Below are 21271 nucleotides of genomic sequence, written 5' to 3' on the forward strand. Positions count from 1 at the left end.
TTATAGACTGCATTTATATTAGAAATATGATTGGCAAAATTAAAATGGTAGCTATTTTCCACTGTATAAACATATTTAAAATTTTCTAGTATTGAAGACGCCCCAATGATAACTATAACTATCTTGACAATAACATACGACCATTAAAGTTTTCACTACCCCTATGTGCAACTGAGTTTACAGAAGTACTAAGAGAAAACCAGTGTGCCTAATTGGAGGAATAATTGAATTTACCTTATTGGCAATTTCCTCATTTGAGAAAGATCAAAGCTCTCACTGTGGAAGTTACCACATTTCTTGAAAGAAGTCTCAAGACAATCCATATGTAACCCATAAATTTCCATTAAGGCAGTGCTGAAATAGGACTATTTAATTAAAAAGCTTTAGTTTGTGACTTCAATTCATTATAACAGTTTATAAAGTTTACGTTAAATCATTGAAAACTAAGCCAGAAGACTTTCTGGGAAATATGTTTGCAAGTATAAGAAGTATCAGCAGCAATATAATGAAACAATTTACAAAGCAGATAGGGTATGGTTGAGAAATCTTTTCATAAGCTGAGCATTTGGGATTCATAGTCCATTTTCCCATGGAAATTATGTTATACATATTGAGTGGGTTTCCAAATGAGTCCACACAAAATCTACTGAGTGTAAAATATCATTGTGTAATAAGAGTAATAAGAGGTTTACTCGTCTAAATGCCAACATCAGTGCACATATGTTCATAGCAAGAATGATTACATAAAATTGAATTAGTAATTAATGTTGTCTCATATATTTCACATGACAACTTCCTGAGGTAGGCTCTTATGATCCTCAAGTGACAGGCAAAGCATCTGTCCTGTGAGGATAAAAATAACAACTTTCCCACTGTCACGCTTCTAATAATGTAGAAATCAATAGTTGAATTCAGGTATGCGTTCAGACTCCATGCTCTTGACTGTTGCATGACACCTCTCTTATCCTTTACAGTCTCTGGGCAGAGGCAGACTAGGGAAGGCATGAAATGGGGTATACTGTTTATGAACACCTGGAATACTTCATTCTGTTTTTCCTTGTACAGAGAAAATGGACCTCTTTGTGGTCAATCATTGTCTACTAGTTTGGAAAAGGAGAACAAAGGACACATACATAACTGGAAGAGAGAGGTGTGGTGTGGTGTATGTGTGTGTGTGTGTGTGTGTGTGTGTGTGTGTACACGTGTGTGTGCATACTGGGAGTTTATATAGTCATTTTGTATTCTGGTTGGTACCTACAACCTCCTGCTGTCCCGATTCCTTTCTCATTTTAGAATTTTCTACTCAGTGCTTTATGAGCAAGATTTGGCAATGGGCAAGTTGACACATTGTGGCTTAGTTGACCTGGGACTTGAGAGGTAAAAGGCCAGAGCATATTGCCACTCTGGTGTGTTTATGGATTTCATGAGAGGCTCTGACATTCCTCATTTTTCTAAAAGGGTTAATAGAGTCCAGCCTGCAAAAAATTCACTATATATGCACACACTATATGCCATGCTTTGTGTCACCTTCACACTATAGTGCAATATAGCACTGCAGTCTAATTTACCTCCATATTATCTCACATATAAATTCTCACCTATTTCCCAATAATGAGGAGCTGTTGCGCTCCTGCTTAATCCTTAGGAGCCATTTTAAAAGAACTTAGGGATATCTTTCCTTATAGGTTTATAATAAAAGATAATTAAGTAGAACTGACTGATTAGGTGTTAGGTTAGCTTTGGAATACCTTTTCCCAAGCAGAAAGCATTGGCCAGTGCCATAAAATAAATACCAGATGACTCTAACGCCCCATGTGACCCATTCTAATCTGTTGTTAAGAAACGTGCAGCAGGCAACTTGCATTCATGATGTAATCCTACAGGACCTTAGCAGTACTCAAGGTTTGGAACTATGAGACATTTGAAAGTGGGAGTTAGGATAGCAATATAGATTTAAAAACATAAAGCAGTAGGAAAGAGAATGGTCCAGGAAGTCAAGGAAGAGTGAGAACCTGGAGAACTGGAGGAAACAGGAGAAAGAAGGCAAGGCAAGTGCCAAGAGACAACAGGAGGGAAGGCAGTTGGTAGAATGATGAGAAAGAAATAAAGATAAAGGCTAGAAGATACGGGATGTCAAAGGAACCTGTAGTATCCTAGGCTTCACTCCATTTTTCTGGTCCTGAAATGATAGGGAGATGGAAATGCTGATTACCCTGATTTGAACAGTGCACTGAAACACCCCACTCTGCCCCAAGAGTATGTACAATTATTGTTAACAAAGAAATTTAAAAGTTGAAATGAAATTAAAATGAGAAATGACTATCACTGAAAAATTGACTTTTCTTAATAAACACTCCTACATAGCTCATTTCATGAGCTCATGCCCAATTTCTAGTTCAAGGTATATTTAAATTTATGTGTATTTGCATATCATTTTATCCCTGTAAGATCTATATCACTGTTGTGGTCTTTCTGATTAATATCAGTGTGAGGTTACCAAGTCTTACATGCAGCATGTTCTACACCATGATCAAATATTTTTCTCGGTAAGATAGATATGGGGATGTAGGTTGATCTTTATATTCTACAGGACAGATTTAGTCTGGAAGTGATGAGAAAGGAGTGTCTGGGATCCTTTCTGAAGATTCCTTCTCCTAAAGCACACTTAATGACAACACTACTACCTTCCTGCCAGGATCATGTTTAGCTACCTAAAACCAAAGCACTTAGAATCAAAAACACAGAACCATAAACTTGTGTCTTTGTTTAAGTGAATCTCATTTGATAGTCCAATACAGAAAGTGAATTAAAGAGGATATATTCCAGTGGAACCAAGAGCCCCAGCAGGTGCCCTCCGTCTTGTTCCCTACACTAGCCCAAAAAAATTCCACTCGATTTTAGAGCTTTGTAGTTCATACCAGGAAGGCAGCAGTTTATTCAAACTGTAATAATCTAAAGCAAGAAGGAAATAGATTCATAGCAAGTAATAACCTATTTAAAAAAAGAAGTAACCTATACAAGGTAATAGATTCCTGACTGATAGGCCTTAGAATAGAAGTCATTCTTTGATTCACATAATCAATAAAGTTGGTAGAGATGACAAAATGCTCTTTTTCTGATTGTGTCCCATTCATCAGCATCTCCTTGATGAGGAGTGCTAGTGAATGTAGCCCTTAGAGGATGAAGTAATTCCTTCTTTCTATCACCAAAAAAAGAGAAAAGAAATGGAAGAGATTTAAAAGGCATGACGAAGAGGTAAGGTCAGTTCGTAAGATAAGATTGAAACTAGAGGTTTACAACCTGTGGGTCAAGACCTTTTTGGTATCACATATCAGATATCATATGATTCATAACAGTAGCAAAATTAAAGTTATGCAGTAGCAACATAATAATTTTTTGGTTGGAAGTCACCACAACCTGAGGAACTGTATTAAAGGGTCACGGCATTGGGAAGGTAGAGAACCACTGGTTTAAACTCTGACTTTTCCCTGGTATAAACTGCCTTGATGAAAATAACGTGGTGGTGTGCCGAGAGGCTCAGCTAAGAACTTTCTAGGTATCTTCTTATCAGAGTGCAAATGGTTTTCTAAAATGATAATGTGACCAAGTTAGAAAGGACATAAATCAAAACAAAAACAAAAGTCAGAAGTAATCTTCAATTTCAGGAAAACTCTGATTTTCTTGGTGAATTCATATTTCAAAAGCCATAAAATAGAACTTATGAGTGGATATTTCCATGGGTAAATGTACAACCACAACCCAAGATTCGTTTCTTAACAATGATCTTTGATTTTGACAGCCTTAATTCCTTAGCCAATGGTATGGTACTTATTAGAGGAATACGCATATGTGGCCCTGGGCTATACCCAAAACATCCTTGCCTGTAAGTACTCTGAGGAATGATAAGAAAAATCACAGGCTAGGGGAATCTCTTTGGCCAACAATGGTTTCTTGATCACCACATTTTAAAACATTCCTTTTGCTATGCCTGGTTAGCTTCTTGGGTTTTAGTTTGCTATGGAATCAGTTTCTCCCTTGGCTTTCTTCTGGGTCATAACTCACAAGTTTGAACTGTCTGCTTCTGTTTAATCTAAAGGAAACTTGCAGCTTTCACATGGCTAAGTCCCACTTTCCTATGTCGAATTCTTCACAAGCAATGATTCTTAAGGGCTTCCTATCTTTTGACCAGGCAATTTTTCTCTTATTAAAAAGAAATGCTGCTACTATTCCATAATTATTTTACTTGTAGTTATCCCAACTCTCGCCCTCCTTTTAGGCATAGGTTAAGCCTTCAAAGGAAGAGGAGTGTCAACAACCCATCAATAAAGTTTGCTGTTCCACAGCGGCTTATGGAAAAAGAAGGGAATGCTCCCAGCTCTCCCTGAAATACATTCAAAACAATATTGACTGAGTGCTACCAAAGTATGCTTGCTTCTCTGGTGTTCAGGAAGTTTATGTCTGACTTTAATTCCAAATGAGCACGCGCCATCAAACCCAGACATTCCAATCCACAGCACAGGTTCCAGTGGTTGGAGGGAAAAAGATGCAGTTTGGCCCTTAGTTGCTGTTGTTCAGGCGCTAGGGCTTCTCTCATTTTGCATAATGGTCTTGAGACATACCTGCTCTGGTTATAAGAGAAAAAGTAAGAAATTTGACATTTGTGCAGTACTTTAAGAGCCAGTAAAAAGGAACGGAGGAAGTCTCTTAATGTGGCAGCAGGGCTTTACTTGAGTTGTTACCCTTCTTTCTTCACAGTCATAGAGGCAATACAGTCACACCTATGGTTACCTTATGTTCCAGTATATGCTAGGCACTCAGCTGCTGGCTTATTTTAAATACAAACTCTGATTGCAGAAGACAAAAATTCATTCAAAAAAGTTATATCATGGAGATGTATACTTAACTAACATTGTTCCTTTTTTATAATGTGATAATTTGAACTGCTAACTTGGTATAATCCAGAAGCACCTGGGAAGAGTCTCAATGAGGGGTTGTCTAGATTTGGTTGACCTCTATGCATGGATTTTCTTTGCTCCAGGTGTGTAAAGACCTGCCCAATGTATTGTAGAAGAATGAGAAAAGCTAGCTGAACACTAGCATATAGTTATTAATTCACTGTCCTTTAATCTTGACTGTAGATATATTGAAACTGGACACTTCAAGTTTCTACTGCCTGTTGACTTCCCTGTAATGATAGACTGTAACCTGAGATTCTGAATTTAAACATTTTCTGCCTTACATTGCTCTTGTCAGGGTATTTTTTATCAAAGCACCAAAAAAGAAGCTAAGATATATAGTGCTATGATGGAGGAGGGTCATCTGTCTATCTGTTACTTTCATTGGTTAATAAAGAAACTGCCTTGGCCTTTGATAGGACAGAAAATTAGGTAGATGGAGTAGACTGAACAGAATGCTGGGAGAAAGAAGCCAAGTCAGACAGTCGCCATGCTTCTCCTACCCAAGACAGATGGTGGTTAGAATCTTCCCAGTAAGCTACCACCTCGTGATGCTACACACATTAATAGAAATGGTTAATCAAGATGTGAGAGTTAGCCAATAAAAGGGTGGAACTAATGGGCCAGGCAGTGTTTAAAAGAATACAGTTTCCGTGTAATTATTTTGGGTAAATTTAGCCGGTGGCCGGGAGCTGGGAGGCGGGAAGGGGCCCGCCGCTCCTTCTACAGTGCTAAGTCTGACAAAGGAGGAAAAGTGAACAAGATTTCAACTAGGCTTTGATGCTCTTATTTATGATTTCTTAAATGAAATGGACAGTATGAGCAGAATGTGTTTTCCTGGGTAAGCAACTGTGCTCAAACAGAGATGAAGGAATGCTTCTTATTGTAAACAGTGTTCTACTAAGGTCTTGCCATATAGATTCACTTTTGGCCTAGTTCTAGTTTCCAGTTTTTCCTAAGGGATAGAATCCAATGTTATTAGCTTTTAAGCACCACAGAGGACTCCTATGTAAAAGCACGAGAAACACAAGTAGGGGGTGTGGTTCACACACTATACCACAGGCTGCTTTGGGCAGTGGAAGCAGTAAGTGTATTCCAGTGGATCAGTGTTTGATACAGCCCCACTAATGCTTAAAACAAAGGCATAAAGCAAACACTTAAATGGGGCTAGAAAGTGACATATAAAAACATAAAATGGGATTATAACAGGTTCTGTATGGACTTCAAGTGGACATCACACAGACATTTCAGGAGAACCAAAATTCATCACAGCTTGATAAGAACAAACTTACTATGTGTGAGGGTAAACATAATTTTTAAAAGAAAGATACTCTTTTTGTGTTGAATTAGGAAAACAAATGAAAGTTTGGTTTCATAGATAGAAATAACTATCTCATTAGAATCAGGTCTTTATGATCACAACTTTTAACAAAATGTATCATCCATTAGCAGAAAAATGGTATCAACAAAGAAAGATCAGTGTTTGATGTGCATATTCACAGAGAAAGATGGATTTGGTTTAAGCCCCAGTTACTTTGGCAAACAGAAGGAATGAGGCACTTATTTATTAGAGACTGCATAATATTGCTCATGGGTGACAGAACAACATGTCCAAGGCCAATTAAGTTAATTGTACACTTAAGGCACTGGACAGTGAGGAGGACAATAAGAAGGCAGTCTCCTCTCTGTCTCTAGAAGAGTTGGCAATACCACAACATCAATACAGCTAATAACTCTCTGATCTTTTAAAAGAATTTCATGAGCAAATTAGGTCAATTTATTTACATTTTAAAAATTTCAATATTTTTATTACTGGCCAAAAGAAGCAGTCAATTTTTGTATCAAATGTATATTAGCAGTCAATATTGCAGACAATTTGCTTAATTGAATCAAGCATAACAAAAATACAAGCCACCGTGAAATGCAAGCAACTTTGTAATGCACAGCCTGAGACTTCACTTGGAACCTGTTCTGTTTAATATGACCTTTCCTGGTATTTATATTAAACTGTACAGAATCCTGCACTCCATGGGAGTCGGATAATAGGTGGGGCACGGTGAATCCATTGAATGAGCAAAAATAACTTTAAATATCTTCTCTCCCTTTCCTTTCTTTTCTGTTCATGTTTATAAACTTACACATATATTTTCTACAATGAATTAAACACGGAGCTAAATTATTTACATATATCATTCACCTAATTTTCATGTAGATTCAGCAAGATAGATATTATCCCTATTCACAGAAAGGAAACAGGTTTATAAGGGTTTTAAGTGACTTTTCAAAATGTCCAGAGCGTTTAAGTTACATAGTCAGGACATACTTAAGTACCTTGAGTACTTAACTGGGTGTTTTTGCCCCCCACAAGTGCATGCCACTCTTTATAGTATCATTTTAACTCCTCCCCCCCCCCTTTACTTTCACCTGTTTCAAAGTCTACAAATGGTGAACTGGTGGTAGATTGGGATAATTTTCAAGAAAAAACGTGAGTGCTCTTTCCTGCCTCTCCTAAAGTTGCATGGTTTTCTAGTTCCCAACACTGTGTCAGGTTCCCAGAATCAATGAAAAAGTGAGCTCCCTATAGTGTCACCCTGTATCTTTCAGTCTGCCGTCTTCCCCTGGATTCAATGAATACTCTTTTCAAGTCCCAAATGAGGCCAGATAGGTCAGGATAGAAGAGTTACAATAAAGCTTAAAAATATTTCTGGTGTCTAGAAGAAAAGAGCTTCAAAATCAGGCTGGCTCAACATGGACTGACTGATTAATTAACCAGAGGCCAATCACATAAAGAGAATAGGGCACAAGGTTACAGTCAGTCCTTGTCAGTGCAATTCAACAAGGTAGACTTTCCGACACGTCTTTTTTTTGTGACAGTCTTAATGGAGGCTTCCTGAACTATGTGGTTTATTAATTTACAATTACTTGTTTTGATAGAAGGCTATGGATTTTAAGAGACAAGCTATAATTATGAGTTCCAATCTCAGGCTAGAAGATGACTATGGAGGTTAAAACTTGTTTACCTTTTTCCTAATAATTAGCAGTCTTGCTTAAGAGAGAGAAATTATGACTAAGGAACAGAAGAGAGCAATAAATGCATTACTGAGACCAGTTGCCTTACATAGCCATATTCAATCCTTAAATTCTGCAGGTTGTAAGTTACTCAGCAGAAGGCAGAAAGCAAAACACTATAATCCATTTAGTGCCTCTAAAGTTCAAAGATTTAAGGGAGGAAATTCATAGAAACAACAGACCTGATGTGTTCTTCCACCACTGTTTCTTAATGGGCGAAGGTAGTTAAACAGTAAAGAAACACCTTTGTAGTTATCCTGATGCACTGTCCAACAGGTCAGGGGTGGACTTGATAAACATATGGAGGGATGACCCACAAGTGGTGGGAAAATGCCCCTTCTTTTCCACTCAGCCCTGCAGGCAGCTATTCAATGCACACAGCTCACTTCCAGATTGTTTTGTGAGACAAACATAACAGCCCACAGGATTCATGAAGGCATTCACTCATATCTGTTGTTTTCTAATCCGTGTAGGGACAGATCAGCAGCCAAGTGCCAGGGTGGAATCAAAATAATTGAGGATTAGAGGAGGTCTCTCCCTCTGTTTTGGCAACATGACTCTCAATTTCAAAAAATTCAATTTTCAACTGCAAAAACAAATAGGCATTTACTTCACAGATTTCTTGACATGTATAGAAAGCCACACGTATTTGGTTTGAATATAGAATTTGCAAACATATTGAGAATACGTTTAACTCATGATCAAGGGCAATGGGTTTTGTGTACAAAGGATAAAACACAGTATTAGACTCGTCATAATAATGACACAGACTTTAGAACTGTTGTGTGTGAATTTTAAGAACAGACTTGAAATTGTGCTTATTTTCATTTAGCAACAATCTCACGTCCTTTATGCATATGAAATATGACTTTTGGTTTACTGTGAAGTTATATATAACTCAATAGTTTTTGACTTACATCTACAATAAGCAAGTGCTTCTTTTGTATTTGACTTTACCCAACGATCAACTACACATATCTGAATAAAGCCATTGGGGTTAGGGTATGAGTTGGAAAGTTTTATTTACATATTTTTTTCTTTTCAGAGGTAACTGAACCATTTGAGGATCAACCCTCCAATTATGTAGTATAAACCGAGTTCTCTAACCCAAATAATTTCCGTTCATCTTCTATTTGACAAACTTCTAATTAAGTTTGTGATTTCATCAGGCTGAAGCTATGTCTATTTCTGTCTCATTCAATGTCAACCAAGCTGTTCTTGCTCAATGAATCATTACTGACAACAAAGAAAAAAAATTCAACTTAAAAATGATAACTGCTTCTGGAAATGTATTGTTTTACTTTGTTAAAGTAATTATGAAACAAGAGCACATGATAAAACACCCTTTCTTCCCACATTCTTTTCTACAGTTTTATAGTAGGAAGCTGTCTATCAAATAATATTGAAGACTTTTGTGAGAGAGACCGAGAACAAGGTACTTTAAAGTCAAAGCAATTTATAAATCATAACTCAGTGTCTCTGTGTTGCTTGTTCCAAGAAAGTTCGAGTTCTGACCAATTTGACGAATCATTAAATGGTATTTTTTCTTCCCCCCTTTTTTGGGGGGCAGAAAGTACATGAATTTTCCTGACTTACCCTGAGTGGGTTTTCATTAAGGTAAGGAGGTTCACCTTCCACCATTTCAATGGCCATGATCCCCAGAGACCAGATATCAACTTTTGGACCATAAGCTTTCCGAGTTACCACCTCAGGTGCCATCCAGTAGGGAGTTCCCACCATAGTGCTTCGTTTACTTTGCTCAGGAGTGATTTGAGCACAGAACCCAAAATCAGCTGTAGAGAAGAAAAGTCTATTAAAATGAGCCCAAATAATTATTTTTTTTGCAATAGTTTATTTTCCCATGTGGCCGAACCTTCCTTAAATGTGAAAATGAGCATTTGCCAATGCTTTGCTCACATCTTGATCATGACCCAATCCCTCAGCTACTACTGATTTTAAAGGGGTCTGAATCAATTGACAAATAGGAATACCATTTTAGTAGAATTCTATATCATTCCCTCCTAATACCTTCACATATATTTACGAAAGTTTTCCATTTCTAGTTAGTTATTTGCTATCCATTCATTCTGGATACTACTAGACATTCTGAAATATTAATTCCCAAAAACAGCTGGTCATAGTCTATAGGAACAGACTATCAGACAAGTTCTTTAATTCAAATTAAGCTTTAACTACTTTCAAATAAATCACTTTCAGAAAACATTATCTTCTCAAGGTAGACAGTTGGACAGTAGAAATTCCTTGATATTTTCTGAAATATCTGAATCAAAATACATACTCAGTTTGACAGAACCATCCATCCCGAGGAGAATATTGTCACTCTTTATGTCTCTATGGATCACTTGGTTTGAGTGCAAGAAATCCAAAGCTTGGAGGCACTATCGAATCAGAAAAAAAAGTTCTAATTGTATCACAAAGATTTTTAATTATATCACAAAGATTTTTTTCTTTTTGTAAAGGTTGTGATTTGATGTTATTAAACGATGTAGATTAATGAATGCTTTAACACCATTTTCAAACTGCCTTACCGTTTACATCAATGATGATACTCAGCTTTATGTATTTGAGGGCTCATGTATCTCATTATAGAGTAAATAATGAAGTGGATAATGCAACAATCAGTACTAGTTACTGTAATAGTAGTCCAGTTGACCAGTTAGCATAATCATGTTTTGGTTTAGATTTCTAGATGATTCTATAAGTGTCAGTATACATGGTGAATGAAGTTTGATTCAGTAGATCTAGCATGGAAAACAGGAATGTGAAATTGAAATAATTTTCTTGGGCTATTTCTGATGGACAGGTTTGAGGATGGCTTCCAGTTCTAAAGTAACTAAAGGTACTTGTTTGGAAATGCTTTTGTCTTGTAATATTAAAAGATACAAAATACAGGTTCAGGTAGAATATACTACTAGCTGAAAGATTAATATCATTTAGCTCGGTTGCACTATCTTTGGTTTGGTTTTCAAGTTTTTATTTTACTTTGTGGAAAATTTGATGATTAGACCCCATTGGAGGGTGTATGCTGTAAAAGCAATATTGGTCAAAACAATGGAATAAAACATCGTCAAAGTGGCGAGAAACTAAAGGCAGAAACATTCATCTCTCCTTATAGATGACAGATCCTCAGGTTCAATATAAGGAATATTCAGGGAATACTGTAAAGCAATTACTTTGTGGGGTGAGGGACGACTGTGAGATGGATCACACTGACTACCGAGGTATATAACTTGAGCTCAGATCCCAGGACTCACAGGATGGAAGCAAAGAACCGAGTCCCAAAAGCTGTTCTCTAATTCCATATGCACACATAGTATATACACAAACACACCTCACACACATATACACACACACCCACTCCCCATACACATACACACATATACCCCCACACCCCACACACACCCCACACATACACACACACCACACACATACACACACACCCACTCCCCACATACATACATACACACACACCATATACATATACACCCCCCCACATATACATACACACCCACTCCCCACACACATACACACACCCCACACACATAGACACACACACAACACACACATACACAGGGAAAGAATCAAAATATGTGTTAAAAATAAAAAAAATAGCTTTCTGGAAAATAAATGGAAATATAATGCAGTTTGTATTCTATGGAACTCATTGAACATGAGGAACACAGCATTTATCTTGTAAAAATTCCCACAAATCAAAAAGGAATCCCATGTGAGCATAGCAACTGGCCATGTTCCCTGGCACTGTTATGTGTGGGCTTAGATCAAGTGTCTCCTGAGTAGCATGTTAGAGCTTAAAGAGCCACAGAAAAGCAACTACCATAAATAAGGGTCTGGAGAAGGTGACGCAAGGACATGATATTAATTTATAGTTTAAATACATTTTCTAGTATTTTGAGTCGAGAAAATACGTTATTGCTATTTTGATGCTAGAAATATTCTGAACATCCAGAAAGAAAGCTTTAACAAATTTTATGGGTCTCACAAGCAAGAAATATTCTCTTTTCTTACCTCTCTACAGACAGCTGCTATCTGTCCTTCATCCATACAGGTTTCTGTGACCACATCAGTTAAAGAGCCGCCAGCCAAGTACTCCATGACTACCCACAGCTCATCACCCACTAAGTAGCTATAATAAGAAAAGAAAAATACTTTGACTTTGGACTGAGGAGGTAAAGACTCAGGTCTCATTTGGGATGAAAGTTAATAGTGTCATGCCCATTATCTTTAAGTGATTATTGAGAAACAATCTCCAGTGCTGTCATATAGGAATTAAGGTTACTGGGTAGCCTCCCAATTTAGGAAAAGAGTAGATTACTCAAATCAATTATTACTAACTTCTTATAGAGAAGAGTGAACACAGTGACTCACTCTGCCTTAATATGCAATCCACTAAGCCTGGTATGGTGGCATACACCAGTAATCGCACCTGCTTGGGAGGATAAAGTATGTTGTCTAGGAGCTCAAGGTTAGCCTTGGGTGTGTGTAAGTTCCAGGCCATCCTGAACTGCAGGGATATTTTAAAAAATCAAACTAACAAACAAAACTCTACCTCACTATGAAGCAAAAAGTCCTATTCTGCGCTGCTCAAACTACAGTATTTTGGGGATCTACTTGGCAAATCTCTTAAAATTCAAATTTCACAGGTTCTATTGTCATTAGTCATGGACAAATGGCTAGAAATTAGCCCCTTTAAAAAGTCTGAATGTAAGTTTTACAAAATTGCAGATGCACAACTCGCGTTCTCGTCATACTGCTGCAGGTGGGCCAGAAAGGGTGCGTGGGAAACATTGATCAAAGCTTGAAACTTCAGTGTCTGTTCAGTGCTCATTGCCCTACCATATCCATGTCTGTTGACCTAAGACAGGCAGCGAGCCCTTAAGCTCATGGAGGTTGGATCTAGCCTTAGTTCCTTCACCTCCCATCAGAAACCTCAACGGAGCCATGCTAAGCAAACAGCGAGTGAAACGGGAAGAGACAGGGTAACCACAAAAGAAGACTTAGCACAGCGTTTAAGTGTCCATTTGTAACACCCGCTTAATCCAGCTGATGAAAGAGGAGTTTCATCAGCTAAATACCTGCTTTAGGAAAAAGGTTAAAGTCTCAATTCCTCTGGCCTCACTGTCAGTTAATCATAAAGCACCCATTAGAACAGGGCTATTGTTGTCTGCTTTCTTTACTCAGCCTCCCAGGGACCATACTGGCTCCAAACAGACATTTGATGAAATGATTAAAACACCATTGTTTTCTCCTAGATCTACCAGTCCATTTCCTGGTAACAGAGAGCCACCATCCTCAAAAGGAAATCACACAAACTAGCTTTGTTTAGAACCAAGTCCATAAAACATAATTTCAAATGTTTGATGGGTAGACAAAGATTTACTTTATTACTATGTATCATTTCAGAAATATTTGCAAATGATTATCAAAGTAGTAAATTCACAATAAATGATTTGACAAGAAAATAACACCTTAGAAAGAAAATACTTACCTATCTAAATAATTAACAATATTGGGGTTCTTATTTTCCCTCATGACAAGAATTTCATTAATAATTAATTCCTTTTTGGGTTGCTGTTGAAGGTTCATTTGCTTTATGGCCACCTGATTGAGCATTAAAATAAGGAACAAGTTATTATTATATATACGTAAGTAACATGCAAATTCATTATTTACTGTTTTTTCTGTTCTACAAATATGTATCTTTTCTTTGGTCAATCATTACTATATATTTCAAATATTTTACACACCAACAGATTTAAACTCTCATTGTAACCTAGTGCAACACACTAAACACACATGCCATCAACAAGAAAACTTGGCAAACACAAGGAAAAACAACAAAGAATGGTAGCACATACCTCTTGTCCTGTTGCAATGTCTAGTGCTGTATAAACAGTACCTGATGCCCTGGAAAAGTGAAAAATATACCCAATGAAAAAGGAATCAAGGTGTTTGCCATAGATATCCCATGTATGAAAATGTGATTCCTTGTGAGGAGAGTTAAGTTAGCAAGATCAAGATTCAGTGATGAAGTAAGACTGGTGCAGCCTCTTAACAATGACTGTGGTCTAAGCACTTAGTACTAGATTTCCTTCTTTAGAAAAGTTATAAGCACACAGTATCACAACAAGTGCCTTTTATAGTCACTACATCTAAATCTATCACAACGAACCCTCCATGGTGGACCAGGACCTCCCTTTTCTTTCTGGCCCCAGTTCTTGGGCACTGCACCAGGCATTCATGGATTTAGTATACTGGCCTTGATCTCCTCAGGGAAGCCATGAAATATTTGTAATATTCTTCATATATTAAAACAACCAACATTTTGGGACTCTGATTAACCAGCAGTAAATTTCAAAAAAGAATAGATCATCTTTTGCTTAGGCAGCTGTAATATAACCATTATTTTTAGCACGTGGATGGGGTAGCTACTTTAGGCCTCTCTCAATCTGGCTTTAATGCTTCAGTCCCTTCCAGTGCTGTGTCAGTGCTGTGCCTGCACACAGGGATGAAAGTGTGACTCTGCTAGAGGGCTTCAGCTTTGTTTTGCTTTGCGCCCAATCCTCAACAATTTCTGTGAGTCTTCACTCCTGTGAAATAACTTAACTTAAAAAAATGCATCATTCCTTGAGTCTTTGTAGTATTTATGCTTCTATTTTATTTTAACTTAAAAATATGTTGTCCAGTTCAGTATCTTTCTGTGAATAGCACATGTTTTCTGAAGGTCTTCCCCCCATCATCTCTAGATGAGGAGTAACTATTTCATTTGTGGCAAAGCAAAAAACAGATGACAAAAGCCCAGCTAGGATAGAAATTTGCTCAGTGATTTATTTACTAGACAATATAACAACGCTCTAAGGTTTAGGTGTTTAGGTTTAGGGATTCCTGCCTGTCTGCCTGCTGTCTCTATCTCTCTGTCTTTCTGCCTGTCTGCTGTCTCTATCTCTCTGTTTCTCTTGCCCCTATATAACTCAGAATGGCTTTGTTGTGATTGTTTAACTTCAGCCTCTCAAATACTGGGACTACAGTAATGAGCCACAACTCTAGAATCAGGAATTGGTTTCTTATGTCAGACATTTCTTTACGAATCTTCTCCCTGGATGAGCCAAAATATTTCTCAAAAACCTATGACACTTATATTACCTGTTCCCAGAAAAAGAAATGGATACACTAGGGCAAAACATATTGGTCTAAGTATCAGAAGTTTATGATCGTCTCACTATCACATGCAGCGTAACAATCGGCTAATAATTTCCCAGTGATTACAGTAACGGTAAGTGTGTATTGAATGTAGTCTGTGTCTCGGGCAGTGCTGAGAACTTTATATACATGGTTTTATGTGATCATTCCCATATTTATATACACTATTCTCGTGTCCTAAATCAGAAGCCTGAGAGGCAGAAAGGTTGAGTAACCTTCCCAGGTTATACAACATACAAACCACAGCCTACTTAGCTTTAGAATTAGCTTTTGAAATGAGGCTAAATATTACACTTAATCTCTAGGTGTTACCTGAATGAGCACTTAGCAATTCTCAAAATGGTTTGTGCTTATATCAGACAAATCTATCTTTGATACTGTATATTAGAGATTATGCATTCAGAGTTTATAGTTGATGCCCCATAAATATTTGTTGAATGCACACATTAATGAGAATATTCTTAAGCAAATATTCAATTATAACAATATCTTTCCTTTCAATAAAGTATTTCCTCCAGTCGAATCTTCATGAGACACTTCCTTCTTGGAATAAGGCATTCGCCATTCCTGAGTTTGGGGCCAGCATGTGATTTATCCTCTTGAACTCAGAGTTAGGCTGCGTTCAGAGGAATAGATCGTCTCAACCTGATGCATATTTTATCAGGAATAAGCCCCAAGGAGCGCCTCAAATTTATGTTTTTAAAAAAATCCTTATTTGCTTTATCTTCAGATAGTTAAAACACTTGCATACCTTCCGGCGCAGAAGAATGACAGCATTTGTGAAATGAAATAGTGGCAAAGGACACGAGTTAAGAAAGCATTTGGCCCTGAGTCCACATCAGTGTTGAAGCTTAGTATGGTCCCTGCTGTTATTAGTTCTTACTGCTGCTGTAGCTATTCACTTCAGAGCAGAGAAAAACTCATGTGCTGACTGCTGGTTGCCCTCTCCCAGAGGTCCAGCCCTGAAAACCTTGCTACCATAGCTATACTTTTCAACAGCAGGGTTTTAAGGGTGATTTGTTTGCACAATTTATCAAAAAAAATTTTTCAGCCTCTCTCCCTCAAGAAATGGTTTTGCAGTTTTCTTGTTACTCTTCAAGCTTAGAACACATTAAAAAATCATACATGGGAAGTAACAATACATAAAAAAAAAAGTAAGATGAGAGCTGGTCTAGTTAAAGCTAGCATGATAGAAGGCTAGCCCACATGGTAACTGACTTTCCCCTTATTCTCCGTGGGTCCTCCTCAAACCATGAAACCCATTTCCACTGCTCTGGGGACTAAAAGTGTGAGAGGGATGAGTGTTTACCATCTTTGGAGGCTCACCTTTCAGCCCTTTGCTTTCTTTCTTTCTGTTTGGTTTCTCCATTCCCTTCAGTATTTTACTGTCTTAAACGTGCTGGAGCCCTAATCCTGAAGCCCCAGTATCCAAGACTTACTACATACATTGGCATAGGCTCGCTACAAACACACATATTTAAAGACCCTGAAATTCAAGAGCATGGGTTACTAACAAATGGACATTTCCCCTTCACTTGCCCTTCTATCACTTTACTAGATATATGCAATTATCCAGTGGGGAGAAATTTTCACTTCCTCCTCACTTCTTTCTTAAAATGGGTTCCTATCATGCCCCCCCTCAACCCAAGCATGTTGTTAGGTAGGTGACCTTCCTGCATTGATCAGTAAGGCACTGGTTTGAGCAACTTCTCTCTGGAATCTTCAACGGAAAATGCACAACTTCAGATACTGTACAGAAAAACTTAGTACCCTATGACCCACTCCATGTTAGCATACCTAACATTTCACTGATTCTCAAATCTATTGTCTTTTTACACTTTAAGAATTGAAGGTTGATTTCTGACTCAATGTGTGTTTGTTTGTCTTTTTTTTTTTTCTCCAAGAGATCTCAATATCGTCAAGATTCCATTAAATCACATTAGTTGTCCACTGCCGGGCTGAGAATAGCATTCCTCTTTTCCATTCATCCAGATCTCTCCTGGTTCAAATCGTGCCACCTTCTAGTTATGTGACTCTCTAACCTTCGAAGTTCGACTAAATATAAGGTAGGTTTAAAAGGCATATGGCCCTGGTATATAGTAATTGCCAAGTAGCTATCAATAACTATTATTTCATTGATTGCACTTTAATATAGTAACTAACTTCCAAATTGTAGTCTATAGATGACTAGGATACTCTTTACATGTCTGGAAATTTTTAAGATACTTAAATGTTTCAAAATTTGTAGAAATTCAATACTTACCTAAGATAGAGGTCATTGAAATACCATATTTATTTCATTTCTTGGCCAGTCTATCATAATGTGACTGTTTGATATCATGTACTCATTAAAGGTCTCTAAATTCTAGTAATGTATAATTAATTTTACTTAGTAAAGTACAAAAATCACTATTAATAAGTACAGCTCATGGTCAAGATACATAGCCTAGTTCACATAAAGAAATAACTTAAGTTATTCACTTGTAGGTGGTTGGAAATAAAGTTTAACAGTCCCCTCTTTGTAATATTTGAAGCACATATGTAACTAGGAAATAATCCTTATACCAATCACATGGCACACAGATTTCCTAAAGATGAGCCTTGCAACATCCTGGAGTATATTAAAGCATCTCGATACATATGTTTACACAATATATTTTTACTTCTTCTTAATTTTAAAACTATCATCTATTAGTATTTGAGGATGTAAAAATGACACAAAACAAGCTGGTAAAGATGGTGGATAAAATTCCTTATTCTCTGACTTGGCATGCTTGGCATGCTTGAGTGGACAACATTGCCAGTTTGATTTTTTTTTTTTTACCAACAACTTAATATCAGTTCCTCAGCTGGTACAAGGAAATTATACACTAGTAGAACTGAATGGAAGATCAGATCTTCCAGTTTAACCTCCTCATTACAGATGAGAACACTGAGGTACCTGGAGTGGGTGGGGTATGCTCAATAGCACACAGCTAAGTAACAAAGTTCTCCTAACTATGAAGTAGGACTCCTTGGAAACTCCAGCATGGTTAGAGAACATTAAACTAACAGATTGCTCAGCCACGGAACCTCTTCAACCACAGTGTGACGGATACTATTGCTAGGCTCTTAGCTTTGCACCGGATGCTTTATCCATAGGCTCTCCTTGATGTGGCCAAGTGCACAGTCCTCAAATGGAAACACTGGCATCCAGCCTGAAGGGTCTAGAAAGAAGCAAACAATTCACCATTTCTCCCTTTTTTCTTCCTTCCAAGTCAGTTTAATTATCTCCATTCTCCACCAGGTTTTGAGGTTTCCTGCTAAGAGCCAATGTTAAACCATGCTAAAATAGTTGCCAGGGCAACTATTAGGTTAGGCTAGCAGTTGAGATAAATCACTTTGAATGTCAGCATGGAAATGAATTAGAGGATAGGGGGGCAAGAAAGCAAGGCTAGGAGAAACTCTGCAGACTGCATAAAGAGAAAAAGGCATCAGGAAGCAATGAGGCGCATAGTGAGCCTGGTGGGAATAAATGAGGTCGCCCGAGGGATAGGGGCAACTCCCTTTTAATGTTTTACAGGTTTAAGCGTGGTGCTAATGAGTCACAGTCAGGAACATAATCCCAACTTACGACGGTGATGTTTTTATATCTACTTACTTTCCATGCTGGTCTTGGTAGAAATCCCTTTATCTTACTGATTCATTCTCTCTGCCAGTTCGCTGGAAATAAATGAACTCTTAGCGCCCACTCTGTGCAACTCTATCTGCCTCATTTTACAAATGAGTAAGTTGGAACTGGGCAGTGGTGAGTAGCTTGCTATGATACACAGCTAATAGCTGATGCTGTCGACCATTTTTCCAGCTACATCTTTCACGTGTGCCATTTTATTTATGAAGATGCCATAATGAAACTTATTAATGTGTACGTTGACACAGCTGGGATAAAATGGAACTGCTCCAACTATTTAAGAGAGTTACTATTAAATAGGGCCCCATGGAGAAATTCTTTTACTACATAAGTACACTTGACATAAAGTCGCACAAATGCATGTTTGATACTGTCATACATGTACCCTTGTTGTGTTGAAATGGTAGAGTAGACGTAAAACACAATCATCTTAAATAGGTACAAAATTCCTGTCTAGGACTTCGATATCCATAGGAACAATGAAGAATACTGTGTGCAATAATGTTAAGGCGAGTGGCTCGGTGTTTTCTCTCATGAAATTTAGTTCCCAAATATGTGCATTTAAGGTAAAATGAATGAAATACTATAAATTATGTAAACAATCACCCGATGATCTAAATGCACAGAATCCAGTTAGAGCCAGTGGTATGATCTTTAATTAATAATTTTACAAAATTCAAAAAGGAATTTTCTGTTGTTTAGCTAGGATATAGCTTTCCTCAACTCATTCATGGCCGTCTGTTTCCAATGGAGATGTAACACACTATGGGTGTGAGGCCAGAAAACTCAGTGGGTTATAGGCCAGTGATAACAGGGCCAGAGTTGCAGAGCTTAACCCCTGGAAATGCCAGATAGCTCTCAGTTACTCACATCAACATTAAGTCAAAGCAGCTGTTTCACAGTGTTTGCCATTAGTTTCAAGAGGGCCTGGCCAGGAAAGGGGGGCTTAATACATGCTCATTACTATGACTAGAAAAAGAAAACAGCTTAATGTATAAACTCTGCTAATGGTGCTTGATTGATTGGCATCATCTTTCTTTACAAGGGACAGCGTAAAAACATGGGACATTTAAGACATTTAAGAGCATTAAGTAGAACAAAGGACATCTTCCACTGGTCTATAAACATTGTTCTTCAGAAATGTTAATGTATTTCCAATCTTGTACCTCACAGAACCTATTTTAGAGCTTAGACTCTATCTATTTAGTACTTCATAGCAGTTTCTACTCTGTGTGCTCTAAAATAGATTCGGTGAGGAAGCAAATACTTTTTGGATGGATGGTCCAACCTTAAGTATAATACACTAGACACCACTTCTGCTCTTACCCTGAAGGAGGACAAAAACAATAAAAAACAGGTCAGAGGGTTTATTCTTAGCACTTATCCCTGAGTTCTAAGCAATATATTTTTTTGAGATGATCTAAACCAAGAAGCTATTTGTAGTACCCTTTAAGAAGGATGGGCAGCAGGGAGGGGGGCAAATGAAAACAAAGTATATGAATGCATCTATCAACATGCCATAATTAAAATCACTCTTTGCCATGTTAACCTAAAAATAAGACTTAGAACTATTTGTTTTCAACATGGGAACTTCATCCGAGAGTATATGTGGAATAGTAGGGAAAAATCTGAAAAAAAATCTAATTTAATATATTTACTTTTAGAACTTTAAGATAATAATAAGTTGCATAAAATTCCTTTGGTCATATGTATATCTTTATAAACAGGAGCAAAGTTATTTTAATAATACTGATCTCTCTGTCACTTTCCCTCAAACCAGGATATATAGCTGAGCTAATTCCTGGAGAAATACGGCATGACATTGGCATTATATAGATATTGGACATTGGCAAACATATTCTTCAAGATAGACTCATTGTTGTCTTGCACTTTCACTCCAGATTTTTCCTACACATTTGTGTGCTAAAAGTCACTATGGAGATGAGTTTTTATGATTTTTCTAAAATTACAAATGAAGGAACATTGATGGAGGAAGGTCATTGGTAATAAACAAACTGCCTTGGCCCATTTTGATAGGCCATCCCTTAGGTAGGAGGATACTAGGAGGAAGAGGAAGTGAGGTAAGATGCCTCAGACAGAGGCCATGCTCCTCTCTCCTGGGCAGATGCGATGAACCTCCAACCCAGGATGGACGTAGGCTAGAATCTTCCCGGTAGGCGCACTTTGGGGTGCTACACACATTATTAGAAATGGGCTAGTCCAGGTGCGAGAGTTAGCCGAGAAGAGGCTAGATATAATGGGCCAAGCAGTGTTTAAAAGAATACAGTTTTTCTTTCATTATTTGCAGATGATATGATAGTGTACATAAGTGACCCCC

At 37.6% G+C, this 21271-nt stretch overlaps 1 protein-coding gene across 8 annotated transcripts in view; it reads right to left on the reverse strand.

Annotated features, from left to right (window-relative positions):
• Pak3 (p21 (RAC1) activated kinase 3) overlaps positions 1-21271 on the reverse strand; it is a 267703-nt gene that overhangs the window by 12199 nt on the left and 234233 nt on the right. For all 8 annotated transcript variants that reach the window (XM_050127197.1, XM_050127198.1, XM_050127201.1 and 5 more), the window contains 5 exons: positions 13922-13970; positions 13552-13664; positions 12072-12189; positions 10324-10423; positions 9621-9817 (listed from right to left, as the gene is read on the reverse strand). In XM_050127197.1, the coding sequence (XP_049983154.1) occupies positions 9621-9817; positions 10324-10423; positions 12072-12189; positions 13552-13664; positions 13922-13970 (577 nt within the window). The remainder of the gene's footprint in view (positions 1-9620; positions 9818-10323; positions 10424-12071; positions 12190-13551; positions 13665-13921; positions 13971-21271) is intronic.

This window comes from Alexandromys fortis, unplaced genomic scaffold (assembly GCF_014885135.2).
Source record: "Alexandromys fortis isolate MF-2015 unplaced genomic scaffold, M_Fortis_MF-2015_v1.1 scaffold_200, whole genome shotgun sequence".
NCBI lineage: Eukaryota > Metazoa > Chordata > Mammalia > Rodentia > Cricetidae > Alexandromys > Alexandromys fortis.